Source organism: Micromys minutus (genome assembly GCF_963924665.1).
Source record: "Micromys minutus genome assembly, chromosome: 1".
In the NCBI taxonomy this organism is placed as follows: domain Eukaryota; kingdom Metazoa; phylum Chordata; class Mammalia; order Rodentia; family Muridae; genus Micromys; species Micromys minutus.
This window is the reverse complement of record NC_137969.1, coordinates 11,549,281-11,564,508: the sequence shown is the minus strand read 5'-3', so window position 1 is coordinate 11,564,508 and position 15,228 is coordinate 11,549,281. Positions and strand designations below refer to the sequence as shown.

At 37.7% G+C, this 15,228-nt stretch overlaps 1 protein-coding gene across 1 annotated transcript in view; it reads left to right on the top strand.

The window, feature by feature from the left end:
• The window catches only part of LOC308438814 (cytosolic beta-glucosidase), a gene marked incomplete at both ends in the record, with an annotated part of 182,757 nt that overhangs the window by 149,074 nt on the left and 18,455 nt on the right, over positions 1-15,228 (top strand). The window contains one exon of the mRNA XM_080940331.1: positions 10,330-10,528. Within this exon, the coding sequence (XP_080796457.1) occupies positions 10,330-10,528 (199 nt within the window). The remainder of the gene's footprint in view (positions 1-10,329; positions 10,529-15,228) is intronic.

Sequence of the window (15,228 nt, the reverse complement as noted above, 5' to 3'; positions counted from 1 at the left end):
ACTCTACGTCCTCTGAAAGCTGTTAGAAACCAGATGGAGGAAGAGATGGAACAGATTTTCACTCCTCACCCTCCCAGACTTGGAGAGCAATAAAAGCCACAATTGCAACCACTAAGTAGTGTGTGCTAGGCTTTACTATGGACTGAATACTCTTCCCAGAGCTATCTGTATTAATTTATTTAATGCTTACTATTAGCCTATGAAGACGTGCTAATACCTCCATTTTACAAGAAAGGAAACCAAATCCCTGAGAAAAAGAAGTTATGGGAAAGGGTAGAGAAAGGGATAGGGGAGAAGAACAAGCCTTTTGATGAACCCCTAAATGGGATGAACATTGGTTTCTGTAATAAAACCCTATTGGCAAAGAGAAGTAACTCCATAATTAATACAGATGGAAGAAACTGTGGAAGGTGATACATACATATACCTAGACTCTGATTAGCTTTACAATTATGAATTTTTATATGATCCCATGGTCCCTTTCAATTGCTTGCTATTTGCAGCATACTCCTCCCCAAATGCAATAGAAAGAGTAGGAATACTAGTTAATTAAGAACTCTGTGGAGCTCATTTCTGGCTAATTGGCATTTTCCTATAAAATATTTAAAAATTAACTCATATTCAAAGATTCTTTCAGAAAGTTATGATGATGTGGCTCTGTTTACCATGAGTTTTCATTTGTAGGTGGGGTCTCTTATGTTGAGGTGATCTGTGTTTATTCACAGATGTTGTCCAGGTACACATGTTAAGCTGGGGGAAAAAAGAGAGTCTTACTGTGTATCTTTCTTTGTTTAGATCATCCCAATGCCTTTAGTTTTTTTTTTTTCCAAAGAAAGGGGAAGCAGCCAGTGTACCATGTCTCCTGCGGGTTGCTACCCAGCTAATGTTCTTCTTCCATTGTAATGAACTTGTACTGTTCAACCAAACTCACAGAATCACATTTTCAAAGTTAGTGTGTGGGCAATTGCCAGAAAATCGACTTCAAACTGTGTCCCCAGAAGGCTTTCTCTCTCTGGCTTTGACAGCCTTTGAGAGAGAGATACTTGTAAGCCCCCAGCAAGACCAGGTGGGTGGCATGGGACTCTGAGCCCAGTTGGCAAGCACTCTGAAAGGGTTTCCTGTGGCTATGTTAGAAAATTACCATAAACCTGGTGACTTAAAGACAACAAAAATATATTCTCTCACAGTTTTAAAAGCCAGAGTTCTAAAATTAATGTTTTAGCAGGATTAGAATTCCCTTTCAGAGGTTAAGGAAGAGAATTTGTTCCATGATCCTCAATTGGCTTCTGGTAGCTGCTAGCACCTTCACTTTTCTCTGCATCTTCTTGCTGGTATTGCTTCCTTATCTTCTGCTACAAGGATGTTTGACATTCAGGGCTCACCATTATCTAGGACCATCTTGAGATTTGTAATTATATTTGCTAACACTCTTTTTCTCATATTACATTGCATGCACAGATTTAGCTCCCGCTTTGTAGGCTCCCATTTAATCTGTCCTGCATGGTGACTCAGAATATTTCTTTTGAGTGAATGAGAATGAAGATAGATGTTAACTGAACAATGGGCTGAAATGCACTCAGGTAGAACTGAGAATTTAGCATCTCCATGGTTTTTCAGTCGTGATTCCATGGTTTGAAGGAGTTGAGTTGTGAAAATTCCTCTTCATTTAGCATACAGTTCTTTAGCTTGAATCTCTTACAAGTCCAGAGTCCAAGTACTCTAATTCTGGCATTGAAACTACTCAGCCCACTGTAGTAGATGCTACTTCATGACATCAACAAGTGAGTCTGGTTAGATACAACAAAAACAGTATGATGATTACTAATCTTCATTGTCAGTGTAACTGGGATTAGAATCAGCAGAAATTTGTTTTCTAGTGCTTCTGAGGCTTTCAGTTGTGAATTTATCCTAGGCTTCTCTGTTTGGATTGCAGATGTTATTGTGATCTTTCATGGCCCTTCTGTTCAGGTATTATTCTTTCACTGTCTCTGTGTCTCTGTGTCTGTCTCTCTCCTCTCCTAGTTATATATTGTTTTAGTATTATCCTAAAGAATGACCATAGAAGGAAAAAAACCCATAAACTCAGTATTTTCTGAGTGTTATGCTAGCCTTCATGGTCTTTCATGACCTTTATAACAACAAACTTAGAAATAAATTTCAATGTTTTCACTGGCATTGAGAAATGAGTTTCCTTTCAACTAGCAGTGTGTCCTTTTCTACTTCATCTACTAAAAGCATCTGATGTTGTTTCTCTGCCTTCATTTCAATAAATTTGGCTGTTGTGTATTCTGATGGTGCTTTTAACAACTGGGATCTTTGTGAGTTTGTGTATGTTACCAATTGGTTTCCTTTTCTTAGTTATTTTCTAAACCTGTCTGATTTTATTTGATTATCAAGTATGAGTATTATTACACTAAATATTTATAATAATAATTAGACATTTGAAATACCGGTGCCTCCATTCAAAGTTTTTGAGTGTGCATCTTGATGTGCTTGGGGTACTGTCAACATGAATTCACATATGAGTCAGATTTAATTTTTGATGAGTGATTAAGGGTGGTATTTCCAAATAACTAGACTAAGTCCTATGCTGTCACTCACTGTAATTCCTAATAATGGGTGTCTTATTTAGGTTGCTATTGCTGAGAAGAAACACCATGCTCATGGAAGTTGTTATAAAGGAAAAATATATTAACTGAGGTTGGCTTAGAGTTTAAGGTTTAGTCCCTTATCATCATGGCAAGAAGCATGGTGGTGTGGAGTCAGACATGGCGCTGGGAAGAAGCAGAAAGTTCTACATCTAGATCCACAGGCAGCAGGAAGAGCAGAGGGAGAGCCACTGGACATTACTTGAGTTTCTGAAACCTCAGTGTCCACCTCCAGGGACACACTTCCTCCAATACGGCCACACCTACTCCAACAAGGCCACTCATCGTAATCCTTTCAAATAATGTCACTCCCTATGATTCTACAGGGGCCATTTTTATTCAAACTACGACACTGTTGTGACAGTTTTTGTGTGAGATTGCTTGCTAGGCTGACTCTGGATCATCAGAAAGTGCAATGGAAATATTTTCAGGTTTCCTACAATTGAAACTTTTCATTAGACAAAAGTAACTGCTAGAATGGTGATTCTTACTTGTTTCTTATTCCTATCTGTTTGGATTTTTCTTTCTTTTTACTCTAGGGTGGATTTTGTTTATTTATCTACTCAGCAGGCCTGTGTAATTCGATTTGAGGGTTGATGTCATTAATATTTAGGATTATTATTAAAGCAATTGGTTGATTCCAGTCTTTTTGATTATTTTCTATTTTTTGGTTTATATTCTTAGTTGTAACATGTTTTCGTTAAACTGTAGCTTCATTCATTTTTGTTCTACAGTATTTTGGTCATTCTTATTTCTGTCTTCAGTTTAAAACTTTGCTTCCAGTATTCTGTTTAGTGGGTTCTTCTGTGATTGTGTGTGTGTGTGTGTGTGTGTGTGTGTGTGTGTGTGTGTGGGTGTGTGTGTGTGATTCTTCTTTTGTGTGTGTGTGTATTTGGCTGATGGAGATTTTATTTTTCTCTTTCAAATATGGCAGATAGTTTTGCTGCATACAGGAGTTGAATCTTCTTCTACAATTTGGAGGACTTTGTTCCTGACTCTTCTGGCTTTCAGAGTTTCCACTGAAAACTTTTCTTCATGTGGGACTCATATTTTTTTTCTTTGGCACCTGTAAATGTTTTACACTGTTCTGTATATATTGTGTTTTAATATACTATGTCATAGGGAGCTCTTTGCTTGGTTGTATCTAATTATTTTTGTTTCTTGCATTGGTATGATTATGTCTTCCTATAATTTGCATTGCTTGTTTTTTCTACTTTATCATTGAATTCTGAGACTGTATCTTCTTTTGAATTTTTATTTTAATTGTAAGGTTTTTTTCCTGAGTTTTCTAATAGGAATATGGGATCTATTTAGATTCCATCTTCATTACAGTTTTCAGTTTTATTTCTTTATTAAGTCAGTTTTCAAATCCTTTCAATTATCTGTAGACATTTCATTCAGCTGTGTATATGCATTTTCTTAGAGACCACTGAAGCATTTTCTGTTATGTTCTGGAGTTTAAGAAAGTATCTGCCTATACCTTTTTCAATGTTCTTCTTTTTTGGTGAATAAACTAACAGCTTTATTAATGAAAGCAAACATCGCATAATTGTATGGATATATATGTATCCATATATATGAATATATATTCATACCAATAGCATTGTATTTCAAAAGTACTGTACTTCACTTTCCTTTAAAAAGAGTTGTCATCTATTGTAAACAACAAAACAAACAAAACAAAACAAGCGAAATAGGTACTCTTCTCCTAAGTGTTATAGAAAACAAAATAATCACTTTCAAGCCAATGATGTAAACAAGATTCAGAGAGATGCAGGACAAGCTTACAAAAGCCAAAGAGAAGGGATGCAGCTAGATCACTCGAAGATCATTTAAAACTGGTCTCTCATACAAGGATGAAACTACTACAAAGAAGGGGAGCTATGAGTCTTCCGTCATCTCAGCTATACCACTCCTTGGCATATTCCCAAAGAACTTAACCTCCTACTCTTGGATTCAATTTGGGTACAATTTGGATTTCAATGTTTATTGCTGCCCTATTCACAAGACCCAGGAGATCAAAACAACTCTGATGCCCTTCAACAAATGAATGAATAATGAAAATGTGGTGCATGTGCACAATGAAATACTATTCAGTATTAAAGAAAAATGAAATTTGCTATAAATGGATGGGCACATGAAAAGATTATGCTGAGTGAGGTAACCCAGAACCTTAATTAATTAATTAAATATGCTCTATGCCCTTTCTAATCTGGTTCCCAGCCACAAATACTCAGAAGGGAGGAACCAAAACAAAACAAAACAAAACAAAACAAAAACCCAAAAAACAAAAACAAAAACCAGGAAAGCATAAAGGGACCACTGGTGATGGTAAGGGCGTGAAATAGGGATAACAGAATGTAGTTTTTAATGAAGCAGTGAATGGAAATTCCGGAGGAGCCTTTGTGTAGGCTGGTTTTATGTCAACTTGATACAACTGGAATCACTGAGAGTAGGGACCATAAATTGAGAAAATGCCTCTATATAATTAGGCTGCAGACCAACCTATAGTGCATTTTCTGTTGTGGGTGGTACCAGCCCTGAGCTGTGGTCCTGCATTCTATATAAAAGCAGGCTAGGCAAGTCATGAGGAGCAAGCCAGAACTCCTTCACAGGCTTTGCATCAGCTTTCACCACAGGTTTCCTTCTGGCCTGTGTATCTATCTTGGATTACTTCAGTGGACTGTTACTTTGGATATGCAACCAAAATCAACTTCCCACATTACGTTACTTCTGCCCAAGGTATTTCATCATAGCAATAATGACTTTAATTAAGACAGACTCTGATTAGTGAGGAGGGAGAACTACCTTTATCTGCAGGAATAATTACCAATTGTTAGAGTGTAGTTAGGGATTATGGCTAGGTTTGCAGACTTTCCTTTTCTCTTATTGATCAGACCTTAGGACCAATCAGAGAACTGTTTTTATGCCCAAAGACTACATAGTCTTGCATCCCCAGGCTTACTGTGTAATATTGGTTGTTGTGACAATTCATGGGCATTGTAACTAGGTAGGATTCTTATTTTCTTCCCTTTCTTGGAAGCTTTCTTGTAAACTTCTGGTACCAAAAATGCTAGTCTTCTGTGAAAAGGCTTTCAGATTAGGTCTAGCTCAGGTTCTCCAGCCCCTGTGTTTGAAGTTTATGTTTTCTGCAGCAATGGAAACATACTTCCTACCCACTGTGGTGGTGCTGAATAGCACATAAAATATGGGGAGTCTCTTGCAAAACACTGACAATCAACTCAGAAAATGCCTTTTTCTGTCTGGTGTTAAGGTTTCTCGTAGATAGTTTGTGACTCTTTGAAGGAAACATTGTCAGCTCAAATGGAAAATTTTCATATAAAATATATATGTTTATACATACAGAATTATATGCATTATCAATAATTTTAGTAATAATTCTTTCTAAGTTTTTCAGACATCCTTACTGTTATCTTGCCCACTTCATACATTTCTCTGTTTGTCTCTCATCCTCTGTGATTAAAGCGCCCTATTTCCCCTTCAGAACATTCATTTTATGCTACTGTCCTCTTACTTCTCTCTGACTTTCCTGGCTTCTGCAGTTACTACCAGTTAAGTGCTCACATCACTTGGAGCTGACCATGGATGAGAGAGAACATGTGTCTGCCTTTCTGCGTCTGGGTTACTTCACTTGATATTATCTATTGTCTGTCCATTCATTTATTGGAATTTTTCAGTTTTCCCAGATAGACAGTATTATTCCATAGTGTATATTTACTACAACTTTGTTATCCCTTTATCAGCTGAAAGACACTTAGGTTGCTTCCTAATGGTCATGGCTAAGCAAGTATATTAAGGTTATTTGGCTTAAAGTTTGCTTTCATTCTTCTTTGGCTTCTTTTCTGGAGAAAGTGCATATAATATACATAAACCTATGCACACATAAAAGAACATACACATACCCACAAATATACAATATATATTCAGAGAAGGGGGCAGGGAGAGGGAGAAAGATTCAGTGCACACTTCTGCAGAGTACAGTGCTAATGTGGGAGTCTTGTGTGTGTGTGGGGGGGTATTTTCTTTACTTAGGTTTCAAATATTATCCCCTTTCCCAGTTTTCCGGATTTTTATAGCTACAAGAGCTTAACTGGACACAAGCCGTAAAACTTTCATCCCTGCATCTTTCCATAGTTTTGTAGTCCCACATCCCACTCAGACTTTACAATGGGTACCATTTTTATCCTTGCATGCTGTGTAGCTGTCCAAACTCCTTTTGGTCTGTGTTGACTATGCCTCCAACTCTGGTTAAAGAAAGAAAGCAAATTCTCAGAAGTGCCTTTGTCCTCTGCCAAGATCTGGGACCTCATAAATCATGGTGACAAGAAATGTGATGATGGTCTCTTTCCGTTCTCAAGGAGATTGGAAGAGGAGAGGCGTGTGCAGGTTCCAGTGTGGTTTTGTAATTTTTCCCAGTGATGGCCTGGTGAGAAGGATTCCAGCAGGCTAGCTCCTGAACCTAACTAGGTAATTCTCCACTCGAGTGTCCCTGCAGTGAAAATGCAGAGACATCTACCAGTGTCACTCAGGCAGTTTAGCACTTGCTGCTACACTCCTGGCAGTTAACAATGAAATTGTCAAGATTTCCTTTTGTTCCCTTCCAAGCAGGCAGGACTTCGTTTTTTTTTTTAATCCCCTGGGTTAGCACATGAATCAGCCGTTCTGTACAGGATCAGCGGGACTGTGCATGTTTGTAGAGACAGTCTGGCTTTGTACCTGGCAGGCTTTCTTGTTGGGCAGTAGTAGTCCTACAGGTGGGAAAGAAAATGTGCATGTTTTCACATAGCTGCAGCCCGAATTACTAAGCAAGGGAGATTGAGATTAGTGTTTTCCATGAGTAGTGGGCATTCATAGTTTTGAGACAGATGTCTCATTTAGTAATTAAATTGTATACTTAAAAAATAAAAGAAAGGGTAGTTTCCAGATTATACTTGACAAATAGAGAGGGATATACACAAATGGCAACAGATAACAGAAGAAGGAAGGTCTTATAAGTATTTTTGTTTTTGCAAGGCTTAATATGTTTTAATGACACACATTTTATTTTCTAAGCATGATTTTATTTAATAATATCAACAGAGCTTGGCTTAATTCTTGCCCTACACCATTTATAAAATCACTTGAATCAAAACACATTGCTTGTCTCTTTGTACAACTTTACCTAGGTACTAGCCAGTCAGCAATATTTTGTCTGCATATCTGACTCTATAACCAAAACTCATGAATTAGAGACCCACAGATATATAATAGAGGAGGAGTACAGTGTTTCTTAATAAACTATAAAAGTACAGACTGATACTAAAGACAAGTTGAGAGAGAGTAGAGCTTCATTTGATAAATATTTAGCTGCAGAATTCATCGTGGGTGAAAACAATTCCCAGTGCAATTAAAATATAATTCATTATATGAATGTTCATTTCCTCCTTGTTTATTGAGGGATGCGGCCCTCTTGTTAAGCAAAGCAGCCTTTTCTCTTGACTTCCACGTGGAGAAATAGATGTTAGTGGATCACAAACCAAGTTTGCTTATTGTGATTTTCAAACAGAAAGTGCTTATGAGAAGAGTCACACAATTTCAGAACTCTGAGAAACTTAAAAATAGTTATTAAAAATGCAAACTCAATTCCCCATCTCAAACAATGAAAATCACTGTGAAATATTTTAAAGATTTTTTTGCACACTTTGATCTTCTAGAATGCAGATAAATGATAAGCTTAGAGAACTCACATAAGAAATTATATAGCGAAGAGCGTATTTCTCTATAGGTGCGGTTTGGGATCAAATGGCCAATGTTTTCATTTTACTTTACCTTTTTATTATTTGAAAACTTCAGACATATACTTATAATTTATTTTCACCAAATCTACTACATTCCTTCATCTTCAATTTCTACTATGACACTCTACTACTTTTACCTCTTAACTTAATAATTAATTAATTAGTTAACAAATTAAATATGCATAGGTGTTTTGCCTGTGTGTATGTCTGTGTGATGACGTCAGATTCTGGAATTATAGACAGGTTTGAGCTGTTGTATGAGCTTAGGAATTGTACTTTAGTCCTCAGAAAGAAAATTCAGTGCTCTTAATTGCTAAGCCATCTGTCCAGTCCCATCAATATTCTATATTTTAAGCCACTGAGTTCATTTAGTGCTACCTGTATGTGAGCAGTCGTAGGACTCCGACTGGAGCATGGATAGATATTCAGAGGCCACATACCTGAAGAAAACTAACACTCTCACCTAGAAACCATGAATTGTAAATAACTCTTCAGCTAGGGGTGAGGCATTATGAGCCTTCCTTCTCATTCCATGCTGAGATTTTTACGTAGCTTGATATTGTTCAATTATTCAGTATATAGTCATATATTTGGTTCTTAAAGTTCTCAGGTACTCTGAGTCTAGATGAGATAGAATACATGTTGAGTCTCTCTGAAATTGATTTGCATGTTATAACTCTCATTATGATGCTGCTAGGAGATGAGAATCTTGGGATATGGTTAGGCAATGAGGAAGGTGTCATCATCAGTGGAGTTAGAGACCATAAATAAAGAGGCAGGATGGAGCTCACTTGCCTTTCCTGCTGCATGAGGATAGAGCAAGAAGGTGTTATTAATAAAGCTTGATACAGTACTGGCAACATCTTGAGACTTCCATCGCCATCCAGTCTGTCTTTGGTACTGTGCTACAGTGAGCAATTACCAGAGGTTGCTCTGGCAGGTTTGAGCTTCCCATACTTGGCTGTAGACATGCCAGAGCTGTGCACTCTCCCTTTTCAGTTAGGTGTTTGTGATTTTAGAGCTATGCTTGCTCATGGGAATACAAGGGACAGGGACATTTTCAGATTTCCCTGGGCATACTACTGCCATCTCATCTAATGACCAATGGCTTTGCCCAGCTTTTAGAAGCTATACTCTTCTGCAGGATGGTGTTTTTTGAACTCAGTACACTTTTGAGTAGGAAGGAGTGTGTGTGTGTGTGTGTGTGTGTGTGTGTGTGTGTGTGTGTGTATGTGTGTGTGTGTGTGTGTATGTGTGTGTGTGTGTATGTGTGTGTGTGTGTGTGTGTGAGTGTTGGAAAAGGCACTGGAAACATTGAGAAAAGGAACAACTGTATTAAGAGAGGTAACAAATGTCAAAATGGCTGATCACATTATTAGAATAATAAGTAACTTCTTTTAATTTTCAAGTAAGTTTCAAGATAATTTTGTAGCTCATTAGGAAAAACAAACTTGCTTTAAACCTGCCCCCATCTTCCTGCATAAAACTTCCAAGTGCCGGGGTTCTGGGCATTTGGTCACCCATGCCTTACCATGACTTAACTTCTGAACTGAAGCTCCTGCTCAGGTTAAGCAGAAAACTGGAAAGAGGGATTATGTTAAGAGACAAAATTTCCTTTATGCTCTGGAGTGGGACCTGATGAAGGTACACTCTGTGGAATAACTAAATCAAGCTAGTTAGCACATGCATTAGGCCCCATGTCATCTTTACTTTATTTCCAGGTAATGTCTATAGTTTAAAAAGATGAAGAAGAATTTTGTCTGTTCCCACTGCGATAGCCAGCAGAGCAGGAGAAAAAAGCACCCAGTATTCTTTGGTGATTTTTGTTCTTTGAACTTTTCCAGAAATGCTAAAGTTTTTTTTTTTTTTTAAAAAAATTTCAGCTATTCATGTTGATGAAGTCAATCTTCAAATGTACTGTGCATGGTCACTTCTGGATAACTTTGAATGGAACAATGGATACAGCAGACGGTTTGGCCTCTTCCATGTTGATTTTGAAGATCCTGCTAGACCCAGAGCTCCATACAGGTCAGCCAAGGAATACGCCAAGGTCATCAGGAACAATGGCCTGGAAGGCGATATGTAAGGAAAACAGTTGGGAAATGACCTCTCTGTCCTGGAAGGACTGAGGGGTGCTCTGTCATGTCTCAGACAGCCTCAGGTTTTTTCTGTTCTAAATGGTCTGTGATTATAAAGCCTGAAGCCTAAGATTGCATTGGGTGAGAAACTCTACATGCTATCTTCTTTTTATCAGAGAGCCTTGTAGATAGTGAAATAAATGCAGAAAATAATTTTCTTTACACATTTTAGTTTGATTTGAAAACTAATTTAAATTCTTAGAACAATTTTCTGGAAAAGTAATCCTGAGTTCATAAAAATAATACACTGCTGATTTGCATCTCTAACAGCAGATACCCTAGAAGGGTAGATTACTGTTATACAGGTAGATTTGTGCACCTGCTTACTTTGGATACATAGCTACTTTTGCTCTGCAGAAAATCTCTGCTAGAGTCTGATCCATAAAGTCTCCAGTATTTAATCTAGCACAGAATAGCAAAGCTATAAGTCACAGTATACATTCTTCACAAAAAGGGACTGGTACTATATTTAATGAAATATATATGTTGATATGTTCATGAGATGTTTTGTCAATGATTGGTTATATAAATTTATATATCTTTTGTCTAATGAATTTTGGAAAATAATAAAAAATTAAAATCAATTAAGCTTTGAATGGAAGAAAGATCTTTTTCTTTGCTTTGTTTAGTTTACAAGTATCAGGGGTAGAACACAAATATCTTGTGCCTGTTAGGCAGGGACAATGCCACAAAGTTGAACCCACAACTCCAGAAGTATTATTGTTTTTCAACAAAATCCCAGATTCCTGTTACACAGTGAGACAAAATTCAAAGCAAATTGAAGAATAGGATATGATCCCCATCTTTATATGTTTATAAAATGATGTATTTATTTTGAAACACGTTATCAACAATTTTATGCATGTATACACTGTGGCATGCCTACACTCTGCTTTGCCTTACCACAAACTCTCCCAACACAGTCTCTTTTCTTCCCACTTTTATGTCCTTTATTCTTCCTTGACAGACAACCAAAACAGAACAACTACATCAAAACCACGTAGTCTAATTTGAATCTCTGCTGAAATTCTGCCTGATGGTGGTGGCTTAATCATGTGCAGGTAACTGTAGCTGTAGTGAGCTCCTGAGTGTGATTCCATGTAATATCCAGAAGACAGCATTTCATAACACTGCACCCTATCCTGTGGCTCTTACATTCTTTCCCTTTCCTCTTCTGTGATGTTCCCTGAACCTTGGGTTGTTTGTATTTCTATAATTTCTATTTTAAATTTTCATGTAATAAACACATATTTGAATGGCTCAAATGATTGAAAGCAAAGGAAAGGCAGGGGAAATGTACTACACTGGAGGCTAAGAATGTTTATGGTGCTCATGGGATTGATTGTTGTTGGAGGATTGCTGAGATTCTTCAGTGGGAGTCAGGACAGGACTCCTTTGGGGGTTCCATTTCTCCCTCCAGTACACCTTTCCTATATGCATCTCTGTCATTTAAATAGTATGATCATCTCCTCTTTGAAGACTGAGGAAATGAGGCAGGCCACCCTGTACACTCAATTTATGTGTGACTTTAACTAGCCTAGGATGCCTCACATCCACTCCTGATCCAACACACTGCAAATAAGGATTCTCTAGGAATCCTCTCTATATTGTCTGGACAGAAAAAGCATCACAACACAGGTGTTAAGTTGATGACCAAGCAGGAAACAGGGAGGTTTTCCTGTCCTCTCGCACTGCTTCTCCAAAGAAACTGTGCATAGACTTGGCATTCGAGGAGGGCATTTTCTGTGAGTAGATGCAATGTCATTTTTCCTCTTATAAACTGTGGTCAATTTCTGGATCGTTTTTATGTTCATTATACGGGAATTATTTACAGCGGAGAACACAATCTCAGTAACTTTGGACAGAGTGAGAAAGAATCGGTCATAGTAGTTCAATAAACATGGATGCACTGGGGAAAATTATATTAAGATTAAAATGGTATACATGGGGAATTCTATTACATCTTTGCCACTGGTTTGTTATTTTTATTGTTCAATGAGACATTATCTCACAATTTGTGTTCATTTAAGAAGCACATTTCCAAAGCTTATTTCATCCCTTTCCAATCCAGCCTGTCTATTTCATTTTTACCATGCATCTTATTTACAATTTATATGCCCTCCTATATTATCTTGCACGGCAACTGAGTTTTTCTTTTAATTAGGATGCTGCTTTGAGTATTACTTATCCTATGGGGCAAATTCACAAATTTTACAACAGTACAAATGAGCACCGTATTTTTCTTAACCGAACCAGAAAATTAATATTCCATTGTAGATAAAACAGTGTGTCACATTTGGTCTACCAGGTGAAATCAACATTTATGTTGTTTGTGTCCAAGCTTCTTCCCTGAGATGTGGCCCATTGCAGCCCTCTTCTGGCTTTTACAGGACAACTTTTCATTTTAAAGGTGGACCAAACAACGTGCAGCTTCCCAATTAGTCATATAATTTGACATAAATTACCCTGTGGTTAAGATGAAAACCAACAAAAGACAAACAAACAACAGTAGGGAGTAAACATAAAAGTCCTCATCAACTTTCCCCTCCCTCTGCCAAATTTTTAAGCCCTTATAGTATTTCAATTAATATTGTATTTCGTGGTTTGTCTTAGCATTTGAGAACAAGATGGGTTATGTTTTGCCTGTCAAGGAATCAGACTGTGAATACTTTGAATGGAAAAGCAAGAGTTGTTATTTGTGCTTAGTCCTTATAGACACTGCATTCAAAGCGTGTAAGGCCACCCAAGGGTGTTAATGGCCATGCTTTATGTTTGTTTTAAATAAGTATCTCAGGGGTAGAGTAGAGAGACATTCTAGGATGTCATTGTTTTTCCTTGATTGTTTTAGGTTTCCAGTTTTCTCTGTGATATGAACACATATCTGCATCCTGGTAGTCGTATTTGAGAAAATTATTATTATTATTTTTTTACTAAAAAGTACTTTGTGTTTTAAAATAGACAACTGGTAGTTTTCTAAAAATGTACACAAAATGAGAGGCCACTTGATTCTGATAGGCAGAGGGAGCGTGGTCCCTTAACTCCTGAGAAGGGAGGGGTTCCACCTGAGTTCTTTATTGTGTGAAAAGGTGGGAACCATTTCTCATTAAAGCCTGAAACCAAGAAGTTGGCAACTTCACTGTTGGACTATACAGTACTTGTCCTATTTTTATGTTTTGGAAATTTGTGTGTGGCCTATAGTTTTTAATTATTTCTATGAACTCAAGAATAATGAATACGTTTGTAATATATTGAAAAAATTCTTTAATACTGACTGCCTCCCTCTGAAAAACAGATTTATATGATAATCCTTAAACACCAATTCTATTACTCTGGGCTGGTCAAAAAAAGAAAATAAAATGCTGACCCTTATTACTGAGAGCTCAGAATGTAAATCAAGGCTGATGGAATTAATACTGTTTAATTACTAGCAGAACACCTCTCCTGGAGAACACATATTCATCACTCAGCATAATATTGTAGGTTAGCGCTGTCTTGGGAAGGATGTGGTGCAGAGACGGAAGCACGAAGAGCCGTAAGGATGCTGTTCCATGGAGCTGCCATACATTATGTTGGTCCTTAGGTATGGGGTACAGCTGAGTGCAGAGATATCGTGGGTGTGCTGGGTAGGTGAGGTCAAAGTGCTCATTTAAGGTTTTAGGGGAAAGACACTTCCTAACTGTGAGAAGAGATGGAAGTGGGGTTTTAATATAACATTTTATCAGCATATATTAATTATTTTAAAATAGTCAGGTATATTGTGACATTTTTGAATCCTACATAAAAAGCAGCTCGTTTCGGTGCCACCCCTTAGTTTCACTCTCATCTCTCTTCCTCACCCTGGTTCTCTTGTGAGGGCTGTTTTCTAAAGTGAGTAGACTGGCTGTTCACAGAGATGAGCAGTGATTGGGGCCTTTTGCTTTCTGTTCTGTCTGCATGGCTATTGGTAGCTGGTATCAAGGAAACGCAGCATTGCCAGCACCAAGTGTGTGGGCTCTTGAGGCATGTTTCTCTGAAGCTCTAACATTGCAACATTAAAAATGAAAACCTTTTCTAGCTAAGTAACATGTATCGACTTCCTCACATTCTACCTGCCTCTGTTTCCCCATGTGCAAAATGAAAATAGGACTGTCCTGGCAGTCAAATCAGCAAGTACACAGCATGCATAGAATGGCTTCCCGGAAGGCGGCAGGAGTGTGCTATCCGAGGATGTTGTGTTTTCACTCCCGAACTTCACCACATCAAGGCTCTGGCAATTCATCAAGTCTGTATAGGTTTCCTTTCATGGGAGTAGGTCTGTTTCACACAAAAATCTCTCTGCATGGCTTTCTGCTAACGTGGGACATATCACCATGACTATCGGTTACTCTAATTTCACTGACAGCCATTTTTTCATCAGACCTCAGTTGTTTGCTGGACCGAAGAAGAGATGCTGATTTTTATTTGTTCGGTTGGCTTGTTTTCTAGTAGGCAGAGGATGACACTTGTGCACTCTCTCAGTGTTAGACTGTGTTGAGAAGATTCCATTTTTACATCATCATTGTGGTTAGAGGTATGCTGTGACTCAATCAGTATATGTTTATTAAACCCATCTACACAGCAGTTTGAAAGGGCTCAGTGTGGTGGCTCTGAAGAATCACCTATTCT